This window comes from Equus przewalskii, chromosome 16, assembly GCF_037783145.1.
Source record: "Equus przewalskii isolate Varuska chromosome 16, EquPr2, whole genome shotgun sequence".
Taxonomy (NCBI): domain Eukaryota; kingdom Metazoa; phylum Chordata; class Mammalia; order Perissodactyla; family Equidae; genus Equus; species Equus przewalskii.
The window spans coordinates 24,889,162-24,901,076 of NC_091846.1; the positions used below are offsets into that span (position 1 = coordinate 24,889,162).

The 11,915-nt window shown below is 47.6% G+C and overlaps 1 protein-coding gene across 2 annotated transcripts in view; it reads left to right on the plus strand.

The window, feature by feature from the left end:
- The window catches only part of SIAH3 (siah E3 ubiquitin protein ligase family member 3), a 74,541-nt gene extending 65,695 nt beyond the window's left edge, over positions 1-8,846 (plus strand). For both annotated transcript variants that reach the window (XM_008516943.2, XM_070578283.1), the window contains exon 2: positions 2,727-8,846. In XM_008516943.2, the coding sequence (XP_008515165.2) occupies positions 2,727-3,395 (669 nt within the window). In that variant the 3' untranslated portion in view covers positions 3,396-8,846. The remainder of the gene's footprint in view (positions 1-2,726) is intronic.
- The last annotated feature ends 3,069 nt before the right edge of the window (positions 8,847-11,915 follow it).

Sequence of the window (11,915 nt, forward strand, 5' to 3'; positions counted from 1 at the left end):
TGTTGTAAAGACTAAGTGAGAGAGGGGGCTTCTCAGAGACAGGGAGAGGAGACAGCATGTGGGGCTTTCCATGATAGGCCAAGACTGGGTCCACTTGAGCTTAGCAGAAGAAGCTGACCTTCTGCCGGGCCTGAGACTGCTGGAAGGACCTGACAGGGGCCTTGTGCCTGGTTGACAGAGTCTGTGAGCCTGGCTTCTTGTATGATCCCAAGGGATGGGAAGGACTCCCCTCCCCCACTGACTAAATGGTACATGCCACCAGCAGGCAGGTGGGAATGAAGCCAGATTTAATTTTATTTTTTTTAAAGGAAATTGATCTTTTCTGTGAAAAATTAAATGAAATAATTATGCAAAAAAATACCTACTTTCCACAATGCCTAACAATTAGTAGATGCTACATACCCATTGGTTCCCTCCCCTGTATTTAACCATAAAGGGTAAGTCAGACCCATCACAAGCAGGATTCTGGAGCCCAGCCCCTTCCTTACATAGGCCTGGCAGGTATGCCAGATGGGCGACAGCCAGCTGCCCAGTAGATGCCATCCAGGAGCAGGGCAGGAACTACTGGAAGGGCCTGTAGCTCACACTCCAGGTCCGCAGCATTCCCAGGGGAAGAAGACAGAACCTGGCAGCTGGAGCTCACAGCTCCAGAGCAGAGCTAGTCGGGCTCCCACTTGCCTCCAGGTCACGTCCGCCACAGTGTGGCCAGCCCGGCACACCTGTGCATGCAGGTGTGCCCTACATGCCCTAAAGAGAGGGCAGCTAGCCAGGCCTCTGTTGTTAGCCACACTCAGCCCAGGAGCAGTGTGAAAGGCCTTGGCCCTCATCCTCTACTCGCTGGAAAGGAACCAAAGGGAGGTGAGGAGGGCAGTGCCCCAAGGCACCCGCAGTCCAGGAAAGCCTTGGAGAGCTAGGGCACAACACTCACTACCCAAGGGCAGAAAACGGCTGCCACGTGGTGGCCTCACGCCTGGAGCGCCCTGCAGAGCTGCCACCTCCACAGCACAGCCTGCATCCTGCAGGCTAATTAAAGAAAAAAAGAACACGAACTCGAGGAATGGAGGAGGGAGCTGGAGGCGGGGATGACTGGGGGTGGGGGGTGGCGGCGGGGCGGGCAGGGATGCTGCTGTGTTCAGAGTCAGGAGGCGTGAAAATGAATCCCAGGCTTTCGCTGACGAGCTTTGTAACCTCGGGCATGTTACTAGGGAGCCTGTTTCTTCAGCTGAAAAATATGAATCACAGACCTCCTGTCACAGGGAGGACCCTTGTGAAAACCACAATTAATTACATGCATACTAATGTCTGGACCACACACACTAAAAAGATCGGTGTTTATTTGGGTCACGGCTGTACCCCTAGTCGCTGCCGGGTTTGGCCGTAGCAGGTACTCAGTTAATGTTTACTGATGTCTGATCAGAAGCTGCTGTCACAGCTCCTGGTGTGTGGAGGGCATTTGTGGGCACACTGCCACGAGGAAGTAGAGGTGAGGAGAGTCTCGGGGTGGAGGGTGCCTAGTGGTGAGCGCCCAGGAGACTGCTCCAGAGCAGAGAGCCCGGAGCAGGGCAGAGATGTGCCTGGTGGGGTGAAGTCCCGGGAGTCCCAGGTGGGCCTTCCTCCCTGGGAACTGTGGCCAGCTGCCCAGAATCAGCTCTGCGCCCCACCCGCTGCCTTAGGACCCAGGAGAAGGGCACCCAACGTCACAACCCCTGACAAATGGGCACTTACTGAAATTTTGTTTTAAAAGTAATAGTAATGATAAAATAGGGGAAAAGATCCATTAATCTTGATTGATGCAAAAAAAATCAACAGTATCAGAAAAGGAAAACATTGATTTTTTTGTTCTTTATGGCTAATGACCATCATAATGCATGTTTTTTGAGGGGGGAAATTGCCTATTTGCTTGAGTATCCTATTAAAGAATCAGAAAGGCATAAATGTTGCATTTTCTTAGACTGAGTTTTTGAAAACTCAACCACCAAAGATATCCACTGTGTTCCTCATTTCTTTTTTTTTTTTTAGTTTTTAGTGGGTTTTTTTTTTTTTTTTTTTTAGGAAGATTAGCCCTGAGCTAACGTCTGCTGCCGATCCTCTTCTTTTTGCTGAGGAATACTGGCCCTGAGCTAACATCCATGCCCATCTTCCTCTACTTTTTTTTGTATGTGGGACACCTGCCACAGCATGGCTTGACAAGTGGTGCTATGTCTGCACCTGGGATCTGAACCAGCGAAAGCCAGGCCACCAAATTGGAACATTCGAACTTAACTGCTGCACCACCAGGCCAGCCCCATAGTTTGTTTTGTTTTGTTTTGTTTTAAATTTACTATTAGATTTGAAAAAATCTCTTCTTGCACGAGAAATCTTTCGAAGGAGCTTTTATTTTTAATTGGGTAAATTTAGGTTCTATACTGAGATGAAATGACATGGAGAAGACAGCATCTAAATTTGGCCAAACATTTAATTTTGTCTCATAAAAATATTTGTCTAAACAGATAATAAGAAGTGTTGGCAAGCATGTGGTGAAATTGAAACCCTCTTACATGGTTAATGGGAATGTCAATGGTGTTGCTACTTTGGAAAACAGTCTGGCAGTTTTCTTCATTTCTTAAGAAATGGAACTTTCTCTGCCTGCACTGGAGAGTCTGCTTTTAATACTTTGAACACCAGGGAGTCTCAGCCAGGCGGAACCCGGTCTCACGCCCACTAACGTTCTTCTCTTTCTCCCACAGTATGTGTCCAGCCGACGCGCCATCACTCAGAGCGCACCAGAGCAAGGCAGCTTCCCCCCTCACCACCACACCCACCACCACTGCCATCATCGTCCCCACCACCACCTCTGCCACCATGCCCGGCCCCACCACCTCCACCACCAGGAGGCAGGGCTGCACGCTGCCCAGGTGACACCCTGCCTGTGCCCCTTGTTCTCTTGCCAGTGGGAAGGCCACCTGGAGGTGGTGGTGCCCCACCTGCGGCAGATGCACCGGGTGGACATCCTCCAGGGAGCTGAGATAGTCTTCCTGGCCACAGACATGCACCTCCCTGCGCCAGCTGACTGGATCATCATGCACTCCTGCCTCGGCCACCACTTTCTGCTGGTGCTTAGGAAACAGGAAAGGCACGAGGGGCACCCACAGTTCTTTGCCACCATGATGCTGATTGGGACCCCCACCCAGGCTGACTGCTTCACCTACCGCCTGGAGCTCAACAGAAACCATCGGCGTCTCAAATGGGAGGCTACCCCCCGGTCTGTCCTTGAGTGTGTGGACTCAGTCATCACTGACGGGGACTGCCTTGTCCTCAACACCTCGCTGGCCCAGCTCTTCTCCGACAACGGCAGCCTTGCCATTGGAATCGCTATCACCGCGACAGAGGTCTGCTCCTCCGAAGCCGAGATGTGAAGCAAGAGGCCACCGGACGCTCACACGCAGCCACCCGTCCACCAGGAAACTCTGCCTGAGCCCCTCGGATCTCCGAACGCCAGGACTCTAGACTTCTTTTTATTCTTCTCCCTCCTTCCTTCCTTTCTTTTTTTGTCTCAGGTACTTTGTGGTATTCAGTATTTGTCTGCCATGGGCATTATATTATGTAAACACCCTGTGATTCAAGCTCTTGGTGTGATGTTTGTCCTGATTTGTTGGTATAGTTTTATAGAACATTTTTAATCAGATTCAATCAGAATGGTTATTTCCTGCCACCCACAACTCCCTTCTCCACTGCTTCCAAAATGAGCAAAAGCCACAGAGACCAGGAAGCAGACTGTTGGGTTTGAAAGGAGACAGTGTCCAAAGCATTTCTTCCTTCTCTTTTCAGCCTATTTCAGAGCAAGCTAACTCTGAAATCGGGGAGGATAGCAGGTTGGGGAAGTGGACCTAGACAGCTCAGAGATATTTCAGACCAACCAGACACAACTCTGACACCTTCCCATGGACCCCAGGGTCAGAGCCAAGCTGCCTGGACTTGAGGAGATGGCGTCTCCTCAGAAGCCAGGCCACTGGGCTGGGGCACCATCATGGAGGAGTCCTCCAGGTTGATCCCGGGGCTCGGGGAGTGGACAGCGGTTGAGCCCTCTTTTGGCAGCTGCCGTGGGCTTGCTCTCAGCCTGGGCCATCTTTCCGTGTTCTGGAATCAAAGTCCTCAAGTTCTAGGTGCTTTCTCGGAAACCTTTTTACCCTCTGTTGAGTGAGTAGTAAGAAAGGATAAGGCAAGATGCAGGGGAAGAGAAACAGCTGAAACAACAAGGGATAAAATTAATCTCCCATCTCTGGGAGGGCATTCTCTCCTCAGAGAGTTTTATTATCAGGTTATAAAATCCATCAATCCCCTCACTAGGATGGAGCATTTTGGTGTCATGCAAAGAACCCCCTTTGCTCTTGATACCTCATAAACCAGAACCCCAACTCAGCATCAAACCCAGGGGACTTGGAGGGTGTGCCCAGGACTTCTGACCTAGAGGTCAGAGGTCCCTCATGCACCTGGGAGTGTCCTCTTTCCTTTCCTTATTTTCTAGAGTGCTCTGAGAGCCCCATTCAGCACACAGACTTTATCACTGGTCAACTCTGTATTCAGCACCCTGTCGTAGTGTGAAAGAAAAGGTAACGAAAATCCATCTTGCCTCTGCGTAGACTGCTTTCTCGTTTTTGTTTGTCAGAACAGTTCCATATCTTCTTGTGGAATATCCACAAGGTACCCTCTGGTGTGTTTGAAGAAGGTAAGCATGTGCAGTCAGCTTTGTCTCTTCTGGTCAAAGGTGAAGGCCCGTAAGCCTGCCACCAGTCCCTCGTCTTGCCGATTTTGTTCTCCCCTCGGCCACTCTCCAGTTGTTGAGAAGTATGGCACCCAAACCCCAAACGACACTCATTAGAATCCAGGGGGCTTTTCGCCAACCAGACGTGCTCTCTGCCCCGTTCCCTCCCCTCCACCATCTTGGATCCTGGCAGGCCTCTAAGTGAGTACTTAGTTTCCTGCAGCTTGTCCTGATTGGCTATCAGGCGTCTATTTCCCACCAAAAATAGTTGATCCTGAAACAACACCCTTCCCCCAAAAACTGGTAATCCTCCAGCCACTTGTGCTGCCAGCCCCACCCCAAGCACCAGAAGGGTGACACCTGTCAATAGATTCCATAATGCGGCCCCTCTAGTCACACAGTAATTGCTGGGACCCTGGGGCCGAGCTTCCATTCCGTTAGAGCCATTAAGGGGGGGTCGATAAACAACAACATCAGATCTGCAGTCCCAAGGAAGGGTTGTAACCTACTTGCTCTGTCAGAACATCCTACCAGGGCATGGGCTCCCCCCTGGAACCACACAGACAGCCCTGGAAAAAGCTGAGGCTGTCTGGCCAGCCCTGGGAGAGGTGACTTCCTTGGCTCCTTACTGCATCCCCAGGCCCGTCCCCAGAACCTAAGACCTCCTTGCCTGGAAGTCTGATGCCTCTGGAAGCCACAGTTCCTCCCCTGGTTTCTGATACCCAACCACTTTGAAAACACTCTGTGGCATCACAGGTGCCCCAGATAAACAAACAAACAAAACCTCGATAAGAATATAATTACAGTTCACAGGGCCTTAGGCTCCTGCAAATGTCACCTCTGCCTTCTTGTTGTGCCAAGTTACCTGAGCCAAACTGGGAATAACTTCAGGTTATTATTATTGCACATGAGACTGAGTTATGAATAAGCGATCCCAGATGGGAACTGGTATTTTTGGTTCCTAGAAACCTTTAGAATAAAGGGTAGGAATGTGTTATTTTTGTCCATATATGGTGCTCCCAAGAAGGCCTTCCTCTCCCCGTGGGAAGAATTGAAGAAAAAAGAACAAACTTGAAACAATGAATGGGGAGTAGAAAATGGTATCAAGACCATGTGTTGTGTTGAGCTTTATAGTCACAAAGGGCTCCCTCATTCGAGTCTCAGGTCAATCCTCATCAGTATCCTCAATATACGAAAAAAAATAGAGGTTCAGAGACACGAAATGACCTTCCTAAGGTCACATAGCAAGTGGTTGGGACCACGATTAAAACCTGGCCAATGAACGCAAACTTGGTGTTCTTAAAATAGAAAGATTGACCCAAAATATTCAGCAATGTTCCCGTCTTACCAGTGGACTGTGGGCCTGAGGGTCAAGTGGGTCTTGGTTCTGGGGTATTTAGGGGAGCAGGGAAGGGAGACTGGGGTGGATTTGCTTTTGGAGGCATCTTGGCTTGAAGAACTGGTCAACCTGGAGGCAGGGGTGGGGTGGGAAGGAGTGGGAACCACCTGTGGAGTCTTCAGTGCCCTCAGGCCGTTTCTGTACATCACCCACTCTAGGCTCCCCGTTCTTAGACTCCCAGGAGCCTGTCCAGTGAGGAGCCCTGGGATCTGGTTGCCTCATTCACACCTCGATGCTCCGTTAATGACTCACCCTCTAAGGAGTATCTGCATTTTAAAAGTAGGCCTAGGGAGACAGCAGTACTTACAGCAAGAAATGAGTTACCAGTATTTGAACCTTTTTCCGGAGGTGTAGACAAGCCTCCCCTTGAGGCTGAGCCTGCAGAAATGGTTGATACTGAAATGGCGTTTGGGCCACACAGAGAAGATCGTCTCTAACGACTGGTCTCTGCGTGGACTTGCATCTGGGGTAAATCCCATTGCTACCTGTGGCTACTGTAGACGTTTTAGAAATGGATCAGGTTAATAGTAATATTACTTGGCTACCATTTATTGAGGGTTTACTAGGTGACCCAGCAGGCTAAGTACTTTGAATATATGATCTCATTTAATCCCCATGACAAAGTGGTACAATTATTGTACCATTGAGAAACTTGAGCTAAGAGAGTTTAGACACTTGTTTAAGGTCACACAGCTAGCAAATGGTAGAGCTGGGCCTGGAACCCAGCATGTCCAGCTCCAAAGTCAGACTTCTGACCAATGTCAACTATGTCATTTCTATGAGTTCATGGACCCAAAACAGAAAGTCTCTATGGCATAGACAACTTTTAGTACTTTAGTACTAAAATTGCCCTTTCATTTTTCCTTTTTCTTCCTCTTTTCCCAGCCCAAAACAGAGTGGTGTGCTGGAGCTGGCTTGTATAACACTTGTTAAATTTTGTAAGAAATTTTGCAAGCTGATTGTTAAGCATAGCCATTATTAAAAATTAAATTATATAAATTTACAATTAAATAAGTTATATTTTAAAAAAGCAATAAATACTCAAAACTCACTACTTCCTATTTTTCCCACTAGCACTTTTTTATTTCTATGCTCTTGAGGTTATTTACCTCTATCACATCTATATGGTGGGCGTACTATGTAACAACGTGCTACAGTACATCTCCCAGCTCCACTTTTAGTGACATCATGGTAACAGTTTGAAATTGGCCATGATGGTGGTATTTACACCCTGGAAATTGGCAGGTGCTTTAAGGTAGAGAGCTTTCCCCCTCAGAGAGCTAGTTGTTAAACGATTACCAGCACACCACTGCCTAGACATCTCTGATGCACACAGTAGGGTGGGGAGAGAGGACTTTGGAAGGAGAAATGAGATCCTGGTAGCCACCCTGACAGTGGCACAGATGACAGCCATGCCAGCCAAACAGCAAATTATCGGGAAAAAATAAACTGTTCTGGAATGGAGACTCTGAGACTTCTAAGCAGCCTAAGGGGTATTCCCTGCCCTCCTCCAGACATTTCTCTATTGTTGTCAGTGTGAAAAGTTGTATCTGATGACTTTTGTGGAAAAATCCTGACTCCACAAAACCAGCCTATTGGCCATCCCAATCCAAGAAGTAAAACCAAGCGCTACAAAACTGGAATTTCCTATGACTTGTTCGTATAAGTCATCTTTCTTACCTCTACATGTAGACCAAAATTTAATCTAAAGAAATATTTTACTTAGAGAGACTAAAAATATCCAAGAACTGAGAAGGGCACAGTGAGCCGTGGTTTCAAATATCACAGAAATGTGTGACCTCGAAAGTGGAACCCTTACACAGCACAAAGCTGAGGGACAGGAGAGGGAATGAGTCAAAGGATGTCACATGAAGAATGGAGCCAAGAGCCTTTCTTTCCCACTCTGGCTGCTTCACTTCACTGCAAGCTGACAAGGACCGTGTTCGTAATCTGTAGCCCACCCAGACCAATACTCTTTCTAAATTAAGGGCATGGTTACCGCTAGATAAAAGTCACAGGAGATGCCAGGCTGAGTGCCTTGAAGCAGACAGAATCTCCAAGGTCAACAGTGAATCAGTTACTCTGATCCCAGTGGTTTCAGTGTAAGGGTTGGAAGAAGAGAAGCTTGCTGAAGCTTCTACTTGCATCCAATTTCTGGTGGAAGGAGAAGGGATCGTGGACTGGACAATAAAGAATTATGCTTCGATTAAAGTTCAATTACAAATCGCATCAATAGTAGAGTCTCCTAGTAGATCGTTAGACCTCCAGACTGTTTGTTCCTAAGATTTCCTTCAAGAATTGGTGAGCTCTCTGTTGTGTTAACCTGGAGAACGGCAGCCAAGAAAAACTCCACTGAAAAGAGATCTGTTGTAGATAACATTGATTTTTCCCCAAATCAGGTTATCACATGGGTTGCCTACATGGGTTAGAGTTTGTCTTTTCCAATATTGTGTGAAAATATTTCAGCTTGAGTACTGTACTATAAATACACCCCTCCCTTTTGTAACATTTTTTTAGGGTATTGAGATAAGAAAGAGAAGGGCAATGGAGTCTTTTATTTAACCTGAACTGATGTATATATAAGTTTCTAGGCTTTCTTATGGTGTTAAAGGCAATGGGAAGAAGCAGACTTAGAATGCTACCTTGTCTCTACCCGGTCTCCCATAAAAAATGTCATTAAATTGCATTTGATATTGTTTCCTTGAAGCCTTTGGAGTTGCTTTTTGTTGTCGTTGGGTTTTTTCCCTCTCCACAGGCTACTGTGCAACATGAGGGAATAGAAACGAAACATTACAAGGGAAAGTGCAATTATCAGAAATTCACCAGCTGCCACATTTTGACTTATGTTTCATTATCTTCCTCCTCTTTTCATTGTTGCTTCCATTTTAAAGTCATAATTGGATGTAAGGAAGAAAGTGCTACTGGAGGTAAATAAAAGCCCTGGCAACTAATTTGCCCCCAATACTACTGCAGTTTACAGTGCTGTCCTGAGAAGAGGGAGTAAAGTGCCTCTCACTGGATTGTGAAGAAAGAGACAGGCCCCCACCCCTGCCCCAGTTCCTCGTAGTGCCCCTTATCTCATCTCTCCCCTGCCTCTGCCTGACAACAGTGTCCCTGAAATTTGCTTCTGGGCCTATCAGATCAGTTGTCAAGGGAGCTTTCATGGTTTAATTCTTTAATTTCAGGCCACTGTTAGTTACTCACAAAATCAGGACTGAGCAAGAGTTCTAATCCCACGGCCTGTCAATTCATTTTAACCTCTCTCTTCTTCCCTACCTCCTTATTCCCAGAACCTTATTTCCTGCTCTCACAAAGGCTTATAGAAAGCGCCTTGAATTGATCTGAGTGATCAAAACTGACCACATGGCCAGCAGGAATATTCATGGGCCAGGTTACTTTTCAGGCTGTGTCTTCCCTTGGAACAATTTTGCACCCCCTGGTGTCCCAGATATTTACCCTTTCCCTCAAAATCCCCTCAAAGATGCACAGTAAGTTTGCTGAGAGGTATAGAGAGACTCGCCTGGAAGAAAGGGGGAACTGACCCATCTGAAATTCAGCAGGGCTGGGATCAAGGGTTTTAGTTCCCAAACTTTAGTGTGCTTGAGTGTTATGGAAAGGACTTGTTTTCTGGGCCCCTGTACCAGAGATGCTGATTCAGGAGGTCCAGAGTGGAACCCAGGATTCTGATTTAACGTTCTCCCCCACGGGATTCTGCTGGGGGTATCCGGCTGACCATTAGATTCTCAAATCCAGAGCTGAGCACACTGGTGAGAAAAGGGGCCACAGAAAACAAAAGAGCAGATACAGTCACCTGAAGAAGAGAGCGGTCCCTCTGCAAGAGGGAGGAAGGCAGGAAAGGACATGACAGGAAGTGGCCATGGTTACATTCTGATGGAGACGCAGGAAACACTTAAATGGAAGCCATAAAGGATAGCAGAGGGGAATTGGGTACAAGTTCTCTGTACCCAAGCAGCAGAAGGAATTTTATCCTCCTGTCATTTGAGGATGGAAGTGGAGGGCAGCGGGGACAGAGGACTGAGAGGAGGCTGTGCAGGCAGGGCGCTGGCGCTCATGAGATCCATGACCAGTGCCCGCTGATGGAGGCCAGCGTGGAGGGGTCCCCAGTGCTGAGTGGCACATAGTGGCAATCCCCGCAGCCCGGTGCTGATGAAGGGACTGTGTAAATCTTTCCTGTGAGCACAGAGGGGGCTCATCCCGTAAATCCCTGCCAGGTCAGGATGATAATTCATATTTAAATCTCTGTCCCCAGGCCCTGACAGGGAGTTACCTAGCAAATCCCCAGGGAGGCATTTATTTATTCTGCAAATCTCCCCGGATGCCTGAGCAGAGCTCGCCTTTACAGGGCCTTCTGTGGCGAATGTGAATCATCAGGCCACTTTCTGAGGCAGCTCAGAGTTAAGCCCCATGTAAGCCTTGCCTATGGGGTGAGAGAGATGGAAATCACTGAACTAGTTTCTTATTAGCCTAGAGGTAGACAAGATATACTCTGCACACCCTCTGCAAGGGGGCCGATGGGAAAAGCATCTATTAAGGATCAAAGTTGGGGGCTTGGATTACCACCCATCTAGGAGGTAATTGAATCTTCCATGCTCTCTGCCTCTTCCTGAGTTCCAATTCAAATTTCATTAATACACAGGAGACAGACGTTTTTTGCTTTTCAGATCTGACTTCACAGACAATTCTTGGAATTACAGATTTAAAAAATAAAACACAATCAAACAAGAAATCAAGCAGCCCAATACACCGAAATGCTTCTCGATGGTTCAAAAGGCAAGCCCGCCACCCACTTCATGGTCCTGCTTCCTGCAAACAATGACAGAAGGTCAAGGCAAGTGGGCAAAACTCAAGGACAGTATCCTGAATGGTCCACTCCCTAAACATCCAGCTTTGCATCTCCACCAGCCCAGGAAAGGTGCTCTGTGAAGAAGGAGAGTCAGAAAAACCAATCTCATGGAGCTGGTTTAGGGAAGTGGCCCACCCTGAGGGTGAGGCTTAGCTGGAGAATGGGGTCCAGAAGGGAGAGCAGAGAATAGGCCTGCCTAATAAACTACAAGACACCCAGGTAAATTTGGATTTCAGATAAACTACAGCAAGAAAAAATTTTCGTGTAGGTATGCCTTGTGCAGTATTTGGGACATAGTGACACTAAAACGGTATTCATTGTTTATCTGACATTCAAATTTAACTGGGTGTCCTGTGTTTTTATTTGCTGAGTCTGGCAAACCTAGGAGGAAGGAATCCATCAGCTGCATTCATTTTATTGTGGGTGCAGGCTGCTATCCACAGCAAGCACTCTGGAGGGAGGTCCGGCCACCCCCCAACTCCAGCCCCTGCCCTTGCTAACTTTGCTGCTAATCTGAGGATCCAAGTAGGTGGCTAATTCCTTCTGACTACAGGGCTGGCTGGGTCATTTTCCCTAGGCGCTGCCACCACATCCACAGTGGACCTCTTTTCTGGTTGGACACTGGTGGGCTGGAACTTGCTTCTGCTTCTTAATAAGATCAGAATGTCTTTAGATCTCAGAGTCTCGGGGACATTTGGGCAGAGGGAAGACATGGCAATTTAGAAATAGTCCCAAGTCTTTGTGCACCATTCGGAAGAGTATTTCAGGACAGAAAGTATGGGTGCCTTTAGCTTGAGCAACAAAATATTATTGAATACCTACTGTATGTTGGGCTTGCCAGAGGATACAAGAGGAAGAGATCTGGTCCCTGCTCTCAAGGAACTTCTCAGTGTAGTCAAGGATACAAAATA